Below are 12,330 nucleotides of genomic sequence, written 5' to 3' on the forward strand. Positions count from 1 at the left end.
TATATTTTTTTTTAAGGAAGGGTTTTTTTGTTTTGTTTTGTTTTTTGTGAGAAAGATCAGCCCTGAGCTAACATGCATGCTAATCCTCGTCTTTTTGCTGAGGAAGACTGGCTCTGAGCTAACATCTATTGCCAATCCTCCTCCTTTTTTTTTCCCCAAAGTCCCAGTATATAGTTGTAGTCATAGTTGCACATCCTTCAAGTTGCTTGCAGGATCTATATTAATGAATTTTATTAAAAGAGGAAATTCTATTGATAAATATTAGTGAATTGCTCAAAAGAACATAAACCATGAATCAAAACACATTAAAGTTATTTTAAATTTTGTGTCTTTAGTATAGTTCCAGAAAATAAATTTTTTAATTCTTGGAGTAGATTTCCTATTTTTCTTCAAAGGGAAGATATTTTCTCTAACCCATTATAAGAGCTGCCAGGTATGAAATGTAGAAATTATCTAATACGTTTCTCCTCTTCTTTGGCAGCAACAAGAATGTAGTTAATAAAGGTATTACAAGAATTCAGCACTTCTAAAGTTGTTTTCAGTGTGTAGCAAAACATAACTGCAATATTCTTGGACTTCATAAGTTCTGGCACGGTCCTGGGTTTTCCTCTAAAAGTCCAAGACCTCCCAACTGCTACAGAAAAAGAACCTAGCCAATTCATTTTAAAAGAATCCATAAGAATTCCTCGATTAGGAATAGTTAATGCTTCATGAACTTGCACTTGGTAGGTACAACTTTAATTTGTCAATGAGTAAAAAGCAGTGGTTATAAAGGTACTGATAATTAGCATTCTGTTTGCTATGGCAGCAATACATCAGCTAACCTCTGTTAAAAAAATCCAAAGCGTTTGGAAATAATAAAGCAGTTGTGCCAATTCACTCTAAATAAATTACCACCTCAAGCTTACAGAATGTTTCTGTCTGGTGGCTGCCCTTATAGCACCTACCAGTGAACAGTGGAGGAGAATCTAATAATATTAAGTAATTAGACTTAACAGAAGATGACTCAAATCCCTTTGGGCAAAGGATAGGAAGTCCCCGAGTTTGGAGAAACACATTTTGCTGCTGCACGCTGTTCAGCTGACCAGGGTGGGAATTGCTGCAAAGGTAATTCAGCAAACCTAAACCTAACCAACACTGAAACCTCATTACCAGGAATCACGAAGGAAATGAAATGTTTCACTGAAACACGCTATGTAATTAAGCTTACTGCTTACTAGCTTTGAGTATCAATTTTTAGCGCTACCAGAAATCTTGCATAATTATACATTATGCATTTAATCTCCTTATTAGTGGTTACAAACATGAACTTTGCAATTAGACTGTCAGCTCTACTTTCTGGCTGTATCAACCTTTACAAATTACTTAACTGCTCTATATATAAATTTCCTAGTCTATAAAAGAAGAATGAGTACCTATCTCATAGGGTTGTTGAAAGGATAAAACAATATATGTAAAGCACTTAGAACAGTGCCTGAAACACAGCAAGCACCTTATAACTGTATTATTATTATTATTATTATTATTATTACTATTATTATACAGTAGGGAATTATGAACCTAATTATACCTTTTATTTGTGGTTCAGCACTCATCATGACCTCATCACAGCAGATGACACGGTTATAGACAAATGTGCCTGGGAACTACTCCAGTGTACAGGCTTTTCTCCCCACTCCTGGTGACTTGAGTCTGCTTTCTTTTGGCAAGTTTCCGTCTTTCCCTTAATAATCACCTGTTACCACTCAGTGGCATCTAAGCTGTCCAAGTTTCTTAAATTAGTAAGCCTAATTTTACTCTCATTGCTAAATCAACAAAGTCTGCCCTTTGGGGCAGCTATTTACTCACTGTCTGGATTCTTTTCACTTATTTTCAGATTTTTCTGTTTGGGATATCTAAAGTCACTAGAGAGACAGTTGTGGTGAATAAACAGAAGGCTAGCCGTTAATGGTAATATCATTGGATATTGTACAAGCAAATAAATTTGCAAAGTTTCTTTTCAACAAAACATATCTTTATTACCTTCATGTACACAAAACACTAAATAGTTGCAAATGGAAGAGAATATATATGTGTGTGTATATGCTTTACAGTATATATTACTAAATCTGATTATTTTACATGTGAAAGCATAAAAATATGATCCAACATATTAAGAAACCAGGCAAATTTAATCCTACAGATACTGACATGAGTTAGGAAAGTAACAGAAGAATAAAAGGGTTTAGTAAAAAGTAAAATAGAACTAAAAATATGTCCACAAAGGCCTAAAATCCTAAGTTGAACAACCTAAAACAGAATCTTATGTGAAAGGTAACACAGATAACTATTATATTATACTGGATCAAAATTTGATCTAAAATTTTTTATCTTAATCCAATTGAATATGTAACATTGTTAAGAATCATTATTCTAGAAAGGTATAAATGTATAACTCTTGACTATTTTCAAACTTTAAAAACAATGATGATTCTTTTAGAATTTTCCTCCTCTTCAGGGTAAGTTTTCAGATCTAATTAAAAAGCAGAACGGTGAAGAAGGAAGCCATTTTCTCGTGGAAGGGAAACATTTCACCAGGTGGTTGAATAAGGGCAGCAACCCACAGGCCACTCCGGGGGGTAGGGGATGCTGCCTTCCACTCCTTTATACAACCGCCCTCCTCCACCACCCACTTCATCCCATCCCACCATATGAAATCCTCCACGGGACAGTCTTTGAAATTTGATGTTGTTAATTCATTCCTCTCCACATATTTCACAGCTCGTCATCAAGACCTATTAATCAATGGAACATAATTGAAGATAGAAGATTTAACCTTCCTCAGAAAAAGAAAAATTCTAAAGGCTGAATTGTTTGCATCATATTACACACATTGTGATACTCAATGATTACTTGAGGAATAGAGATGAGAATGCCTTGTCTCCTAAATCTGCTCACACAAGGTCCCTGACTTTCCCAGTGAGAATTAATCCTCCTGTTGCTCAGCACTTTGTGTAGCTCTTCTCACAACCTTACTTGTGTTAAGCAATTAGTTATGTATCATGTCAATCTCTCTCATTACTTTGAGATTTTGAATACTGAGATTGTCTATTTATAAACTACGCTAGTATCTACTATTTCTTGAGTGTTTCTAAGGGTAAGTAAGGGACTTAACATGCATTATTTCATTTTACCCATATAAAAACATCCCTATTTCTCAGATGAGGAAATTGAGGCATAGAAAGGTTAAGAAACTTTCCAAATAAGTGGTGGGGCCAGGATTTCTATAAACTTAGGTCAGACTCCAAAGTCTTAAACCACTAATGCTAGTTACTGTGTGACTAATCAACGCTTTTGAAATAGTAAGTAATCAATAAATAAACATATTTAGTTAAATGTGCTAAATATCTGCATAATGCTTTACATGGTACTTGCTATCTCCATAATCAACCCCAGTGAGTTTGAGTAGGAATGATTTTCCCTATTTGACAGACCAGACGACCAATCAAAGGACCATGAAGTGTCCTCCTGTGGTCACAACCCAGCATGTGACAGTGCTAGGACTATTCTTAGGCTCTATGCAAAACACTGCACCTCATCTTCATGAGGAAATTGTGAAGAAACTGCAGTTTTTCTGATGTTAAAGATAACTTTAAAAACATGAAAACTCAAAGTGCAAATTCTAAAAAGCAAGCATCTGGAATGAAAGAATTATTTTATTATATAATGCATAATATTCAAATAAAAGTTTACTATCTGAAATTTACGTCAAATAAATATATCTGATTTTCAAATGTAAATTAATCAATTGTAATTAATCAATACAGGTAGTGTTCTGAATTTGTGAATTTGGAACTTTTATATTAACTCTATGTTCTCAATAACTCAGCAACATACTGCATGGATGTACACACACTTAGGAGCTCTTACACAAGTTTTCATCAACAAAATAACTTGTTCAAAATTTAAATTAAAAGTTAATGTTGTGTTACTCCTTTTGGTTTACTGCCACAAAATTTAAGATGCTTATAATATGCCAAAGGCAAACTTAGGAACCACATTCCCCTCTCAGTAGAAGCCACTATCACAAAACCCACCTTGAGTGGTAAAGACAAGAGGGGTGCTCCAGTCACTCCAGATCCCGGGCCCATCCAGTCTCCTGCCCCTCACCTGAACCTCATACGAAGACCCAGGAAGCACACCGTCCACTAGCACAGATGTAGCCGAAACAATCTCATCAGCCTGTTACATATTATTTGAAAACGTCAGAGCATCAAGTCGACATGGAACCTTTACCAAAATTGATTACAGGCAGGTCTCAACAAATTTCAAAGACTTAAAATCACACAGAGTAGTCAGCTGGCCACAGTGGAACTAAACAGAAATCAATAACCAAATAACAAACGTTTGCACGTTAGTCAATAAAATTTTAAATAACCCATGAGTACAAGAAAAAAATCACAATGACAATTAGCAGATATTTTTAACTGAATGATCGTGAATATTTGACCTCTGAAAATCTGAGAGGTACAGCTAAAGTCTGCCGAAGCTGCAAGCCACTGCTGACATCTATAACGCACACACGGTAGGAAACGATGAACACTGATGGACAGAGAACTATACACGTCCCTAGAGGAAAGCGTAGCAGAAGGAGGGCCTGAATAATTTTAGAACCTAAACTACAAGTAGCTAAGAATTGCTTAGCGAATAAATTCAGTTTCCCAATGATGTACTCCAAAGCTACTGAACTCCCTGGCCTCACAGACTGTGGGGCATCACAGACTAAAAATGGTGAAAAGCGTTAGGAACACATGAAACACTGTCAGATCACCTATATTTAAAATTCGATTATCTCCATTTCACAGCTGAGAAAGCTGCAGCCCCGAGAAGCCTTAACTCTGCTTTTCCCACACACGACACAAAGGATTCCCATTCTGCTCTTTAAGAAAATAAAGTCTTTTAAAAAATTAGCCCAAATCTAAAAAGATCGTTTTTTCCCGCTAAATTACATAACAATTAGTCTCCCCAAGTGAAGTGCAGAAGTCCTCGCACGCCCAGGCTCTTGAGGATCTCCTCCTTCTCCCTTCCCGTCTCGGGTTCATCCACATTCCTCTTGCCCTCCCTCACTCCCCAGCCCGCCAGCTTCTCAGCCAGCTTATGGCCTCTGAATTGCTGTTTTCTCTATCTGGAGCCCAATTCCCCCAGATATTTACATCACCGTCTCCTTCAAATCCTTGCTCAAATGTTGCCTTCTCAATGAGATCTTCCCCCACCTCCATTTAATATTACAACCTACCTTTTCCCACCAGCACCCCCAGACTCCTCTCATCCTGTCCCACTGTCTCCTAGTACAAGTAGAACAGCTCCTGACATCTAGGAGGTGCCCAATAAACTGACCGCTCTCGAGGGAGCATCACGTGGATACACTGAGGGCGTTTTCTACGGGAAGTGGAGGGGGTCTCACTTATGTTGCTTCTTAACTTTTCCTTTTATTTACTAAAATATACTTACTTCTCTCATTTTTGTTGTTGAATTCTCTGAATATTTCACTTGATATTGAAGTTGAAATGGTAAAAATGTTGGGCTGGACCAAGAAATCTTTAAATTACCACTGTCTGTAATTTCCATATGCAAACCTAGTGGAGGATCAGGCTTCACTTAAGAAAAAAAAGAGAACACTTTTAAGTCAAGCAATTTTTATGATAATCATAAAATGAAGTCAACATGAATTTTTAGCATACCCTGTTCTTTCAACTACTTAAAAGGTGACCTTATTCAAGGGCTAATTACAAAACCAAAATCTTGGATCTACTCCTTGTACCTTATCATAGCAACCCACAAATCTTCATTTCCTTCTCCCCAATTGATAAAAACTATCAATCAGTAAATGAGGTTATTTTGATAAATATGAATTGCTGCTGTTAAAAAAGCCTGCTTACGTTTATTTAACCTAGCATTTCCCAAACTTATTTGAAGCCACCCACTTGTCTTAGTGGGTAACAAAGAAAAAAGCATTTGCAGAGCACTATTTGAAAAATGCATACAGATTTTACATGCAAAATTTCAGGCAAATACGCATGTGAAATTCAGCAAATCTATTAATTTTGAAATACAACAATATAGGCATACCTACTTAAATAACCCACAGCAGGCATATTTTACATGCATTAAACACAGCATTAGCAGTCCCTGGCTTGTCACCAGAAATGGGGATGGAGTTTCTTAGCCTAATGGGGTGTTTAACCTGGTAAATGATTTCTGGGTTCATATGTATATGCATGTGTTTATGTATGTATATATGCACTTGTGCATATAAATATGTGGAGATATGTGTCTGTGTATGTAGTTCTAAGCACACAACAAAACCTTTAGATTATTTGCAGAAACAATGTAAACATCTTACAATAAAGGATTGATTGAATAAATTATGGTTCAGCCCTATATAGGAAATCTATACAGCCATTAAAAATCATATAGGAGAAGAATATTGAAAATGTTTAATACTATTAGTTTTAAAGCTTTATTAAATGACATCTATACTTGGATTCCTAATTTGTTAAAATTAGCAAATAAAAAGGATATGTATAAATATGTGTTAAAAATAGGAAAAATGCCAAAATGATAGGAAACAGATGATGCATTTTTCTTCTTTGTACATCTCTATGATTGCAAGATTTTTACCATTAACAGGAATTACTTATGTAAACAGAAATAATCATTACATTGAAACATTTACTGATTTGGAATTTATTTTCAAGAAATAAAATAGTACATAAATATTTTTCACATTCTATATTTTCAGGAATTTAGATACAGTTTTTCTCTTTTCCTTTAGTCCAAATTAATGAAGTTTTTACTTTGTCACATATTACAAATTTTAGTTACTTTAAAGAAAGAACATCTAAACATTAAAGTCTGGAAACAACAGGTAAAATTCACAGAGTTCCCATGACCAAAAAGAAAAAAAATAAAATAAAGACACCAAATAGGAGTGAAATCATAAAATATAAACTATTGTACATCTTCTATCTGCATACAAAACACCTTAAAATTGGACATCTAAAACTAAATTTTTCCCTGGACCTCCTATGTACCCAGTCCCAGATATACTCCCATCAACCCACTTCTTCCAGAGCAGCATTCCTCAGAAGGGTTGGCATTACTGACTCTCTCCATCTTGTATCCCATTCCCTAACCTCCCTACTCCCAGGTTTTCCTCCTCCCTGGTCCACTGAAACTGCTCTCATCACGGTCACTACCCTTTGCCAAATCCAGCGTCAGTTGCCTGACTCATTGTACTCCATCGCCAGGCAGCACTCCATACAGCTCACTCTGAGTAGCTGCAATACTTTTCCCACTCAGCTTCCAGGCCACCACACTCTTTTACTCCTCTTTCTCTCTGATCACTCCTCAGTCTTTCTCTCACTGAACTCTGAATGGGTGAGCTCATACAATCCCATAAACATCTATATGCTAGAGACTCCTAAATATATACTGCCCCTAGGCTTATATATCCAACTGCCTACTCAACATCTCCTGGGTTTCTAATAAGGACCTCAAACATAATGTGTCACACACACCTAATCCTTCCCAAATTTCCCCATCTCAGTAACTAGTACCGGCATTCACTAACGCAGTCAGGTCCAGGCCTCAGCATTATTCTTGCTTCCTCTCTGTCCTTCACGCTCCACATCCAATCCACTAGAAAGTTCAGTTGGCAACATCTCCCAAACAGAGCCCTAAGCTGATCATTTCTTTACTTTCTCCACTGCTACAACCCTAAGCCAACTGGACAGTTCCAACAGCCTCCTCTCTGAGCCCTCTGCTTCCACTCTGGCAATTATCCTTCCCCCTTCCCCGTCGATTTCCTTCACCACAGGTAGAGCACACACACACACACACACACACACACACACACACGCATACGCACAACCTGATCATGTCACTCTCCTGATTCAAAAGCTTCCATCGCAATTAGAATAAAATCCAGACTCTGTAACCCTGGCCTATGATAGATGTGGACCCAGATGACTCTCTGACAACACCCCCAAACGTTCTCCTCCCTCATTCACTCTAAGCACAAGGGCCTTCTCTTTGGTTCCTCCAGCTACCAAGCTCATTCCATCTCAGGGACTTTGTGAGTGCCATTCTTCCTGCTTGGAGCACTTTCGGTTCTGGATCGGTGGTTATGGCTCTCTCTCCTTCATTCAGCTCAAATGCTATCTCCTAAAAGAGGTCTTCTTTGACCTCCTTAGCTGAAATAATAACCCCTTCCCTGGATTCTCTCCATCACACCACCTGCCATTTCTTTCAAGGCACTTAAAATTTTGGGACATTATATGCCTAAATATAAGGAATGATTTTTTCCCCAAAATTATCCCTGAAAACAGACAAAAATTTGTTTAAGGCTCTTATAAAGTCTATCATACCACTTTCTCTTAACTACTTTATTTTTAAAAACAACCCACTTCAATGCTGGCTTTAAATGTTTCTAAAAATCACCAGACAGAAATGGTTTTAAAAAGAGAAGATGATGATATTTTATAGATTTTGCATTTTTTTCCTGTGGTAGAACTTCATGACCGAATTGCTTGGGTGTCATTGTAATTACATTGTGGTGATCACAGATATATTCCTAGAGGACAAATTATTTGAAAATCCTAATACAATGTCAAATGTTAAAATACAATGTCATGTGCAGATTCAAAAAGTGCTATATTTCCAGTAACTTAGAAAGGATTGAAGGTGAAGTTGTGTGGAAAATTGTGTCAGATACCTTGAAAAGTGGCTCCAGTGATGTCAAAAACAATGACAAAAAGATGCATGTAGAGTTTGTATATAATTGTTTCAGGAAATATAAGTGGAAAATAGTAACACTGTTAAATTATATATCATATATAATTATTATATGTATCATATACAATATATAATTTAACTTACATACACAAAACTGAGTTAATAAATTATACACTTTAAGATTTACCTATATTAGTCATACTTGTAATTATATATTCAAGTTGATCAAAATTTGGGGAATCTTTGCACTAAAAATATGGGGCATTGCCTATTATTTGAGTTTTTCTTATAATCAGATTTGTACAGCAAATTATTTACTTGTTTCCTTTTTTATTGTTTCTCTCTGCCCACCACTGTCTGTGTCTGCTCTAGGAGGCAGCAACTTTGTCTCATTCACCATTGTTTCTCCAGCTCCCGGATTGGTGGCTGATCCACACAAGCCTCTAAGAAATATCTATTGAAGGAATAAATTCAGGTAAAAAATAAGCTTCTATTTATTTCCAGAAATAGTGATCTGAGACCGGAAAAAGTGATAACCAAACAATACATGTCTGTTACACAGATGCAGGATTTAAAGAAATCAAACTGTTTTCAAGAAATAATTTAAGTTACAATTGCAGAGACAGCTATACTACTGCTAAATTATTCCAGAAGCTGCCCATAACATTCCCTAGTACTACTCTTACCATTACAGCCTTGGTCAAAGCAAGACAAGCTAGTGAAAAATTTTGCAAGCAATTTTTTACCTGTCTGCATCACTGAAGTTTAGATCTATTATCATTTGTTATGTACAACTTACCAACATTTATGGGCTGAACTGACATTAGAGGTGACTGAAAAATTACTCCACCAGATGTGATTTTCAAATACACAAGAAGAGTGTGGTTGAGTTTGGCTGCTGGCACAGGCACGTGGCATTCACAACATCCACCAACACTGCAGTTGCACTGAGCAATCTGAAAACCGCCTTCCTGGGGAACCAGAGGTGACTCTTCCAACACCTCAGGCCTATATGAGAAAAGGAGGACCAAATATTAACATAGATGTGAAAGTACTGGATATACTTAAAATGTAGGACACAATATCCAAATTGAGGTAAGCTATTCTGGACACCCAGCTTAAAGAGCATCCGGGAAAAAAATGCATTATATCAGAGAAACAAAGGTAAGGGCTGAAGCAGGTTAGGCATTAGAAATAACACAGGCAAGAAGGCAGTGAGGCAACAGTGAAGTACCGAAAGGAAAGAAGCATTGTGATCCTAAAGCCCTACGCCAAGCGAAAATATCTTTCAAGATAAAGATGAAATAAAGGTTTCCTTCAGACACACCAAAACCAAAAGAATTCATCATCAGACCTGCTTTATAAAAATACTAAGGAAATCCTTCAGGTAAAAAGAAAATAAGAGCATATGGAAGTCTGGTTCCACACAAAAAAATGAAATTTAACTAAAAGGGTAAATATTTATTGACTGTTTAAAGCCAAAATAATAACCATGTAGTGTGGGGTTTATAACACAGGTAGAAGTAAAATGTATGACACTAGCGCCCTGCTTGGGGAGGGGGAGGTAAGTAAGTGCGCAGTTGTCATGTTCTTATACTAGGTGTGACGTGGGGTAATATCACTCAGATGTACGGTGTCAGTTAGACTATAATAAGTTAATGATCTGTATCATAAATCCTAAAGCAACCACGAAAGTAATAAAATAAGAAGCTAATAGCTAATAAACTGCAATAATCAAGCCAATGGAGTATTAGTGTAAAGATAGAAAAACAGATTAATGAAACAAAAGAGACCAACACCTATACGGACAACCAATTTTCTACAAAGGCACAAAAGCAGTTCTGTGGGGAAAGGGTAATCTTCTCAATAAATTGTGCTGGAACAATGGGATATCTATATGCCAAAAAAATCTTCAATCCATACCTCACACCAGAGTCAAACATTACTACAAAATGGATCATCAATCCAAATGTAAAACCTAAAGCTACGAAACTTCTAGAAGAAAACGGTAAAAAATTTTTGTGACCTTGGGTTAGGTAAAAATTTCTTAGATGCATGATCCATGAAAGAACAAATTTATAAACTGGACTTTTATAGACATGGAAAATTTTGTTCTTTGAAAGACACTATGAGAGATAACAAAAAGACAAGCCATAGACTGAGAGAATATATTTGCCAATCTTGTATCTGATAAAGGACTTGTATCCAGAAGATATAAAGAACTCTCAAAACTCAATAATAAAACAAACAATCCAATTAAAAATAGGCAAAGATTTCAACAGTCACTTTACCATAGAAGATGTGAGAAGGAAAATAAGTGTGTGAAGAGAAGCCCAACATCATTAGTCATTCAGGAAGTGCAAATAAAACAACAATGAAACACCACTATCCACATATTAGAATGGCTAAAATGAAAAAGATTAATCATACCAAGTATTGACAAGAATGTTGAAGAATTGGAACTCTAATAAACTGCTGGTGGGAATGTAAAATGACACAACTTTGGAAAACAGTTTGGTGATTTCTTAAGCTGCTAAACATACACTTACCATATGATTTTTTAAAAAACTGCAAGTGATAAATATACTAATTAAAAATTCAGTATAGAAAAAGTGTTGCTTTCAAAACTGTGCTAACTAGCCTATACATAAGCATTTAGACATAAACACAACATGAAAGATATGGACCCTAATCTGACTATACACACCCCACAAGTATTAAATGTTTTGAATTATGATAGATTTTCAAGTTTCCTGAGATAGACTTTAGCATTACTTTAGTCCTAAAAAATCAATCGGAAAACAACATTTACAAACCTTTTTATGTGCAAAGCAGTCTACTGGGTGCTGTGTAAGGGATAACATTATTGTAACAAGCACATTAAACTAACACTGAGACCTAATCAAGTTCTTCTGTCTGTTTATGAGCCACAAGAGCACAGACAAGTAAGTTCATCTTTGGGAGCCTCAGTTTCCCGAATCGGTAAAACAGAAAACGCCTGCACCATCTATCTTTACAAGGTTGTTGTGAATATCAGAGACAATTACATGAAAGTGTTTTTGAAAACTTTAAGTACTATACACCCATAAGATATTGTTTTAAATTGGAGGCACTTTCAATTTTACCTAAATCTTTAAACAAAGCCAATGAAATGAGATTTAAAAACAATATCACGCCATGCCTTTTACATGTTTTGCAAATATTAAAATAAAAGCTTTTATTAAAAGAGTATAGAACAAATTGAAAAAATTGTGGTATTTTATGTCAGAAACATGTTTGCAGGGTATCATGCCCTGACTGAAGAACTCCCAAATTTTAAGGCAAAAATAGAACTGAACAGAAAACAGGACACATACTCTCCATTAAAATTTTTTAAAGAATAGGAAATTCTAGTGATATTTTTCTTTTTTAAAAGAAAAAGGAAAGTTAGAATTACATCGTCTTACTTTTGATGGCCTTGCCAATGCCATCCTTTTCTAAATACAACGGAAGTTTGCAGAATAAGGCTGATTGCCAATTAGATTAACTCTGTGGTTTCTCTATTGCTTCATGGTT

General features: G+C 35.9%; 1 protein-coding gene across 2 annotated transcripts in view; it reads right to left on the reverse strand.

Moving 5' to 3' along the window:
- The window catches only part of LOC101387308 (leptin receptor), a 77,072-nt gene that overhangs the window by 29,727 nt on the left and 35,015 nt on the right, over window positions 1-12,330 (reverse strand). For both annotated transcript variants that reach the window (XM_087449347.1, XM_087449340.1), the window contains exons 6-8: window positions 9,575-9,783; window positions 5,491-5,636; window positions 4,077-4,221 (exon numbers count right to left, since the gene is read on the reverse strand). In XM_087449347.1, the coding sequence (XP_087305473.1) occupies window positions 4,077-4,221; window positions 5,491-5,636; window positions 9,575-9,783 (500 nt within the window). The remainder of the gene's footprint in view (window positions 1-4,076; window positions 4,222-5,490; window positions 5,637-9,574; window positions 9,784-12,330) is intronic.

This window comes from Ceratotherium simum, chromosome 2, assembly GCF_057802395.1.
Source record: "Ceratotherium simum simum isolate JZ-2026a chromosome 2, ASM5780239v1, whole genome shotgun sequence".
Classification (NCBI taxonomy): domain Eukaryota; kingdom Metazoa; phylum Chordata; class Mammalia; order Perissodactyla; family Rhinocerotidae; genus Ceratotherium; species Ceratotherium simum.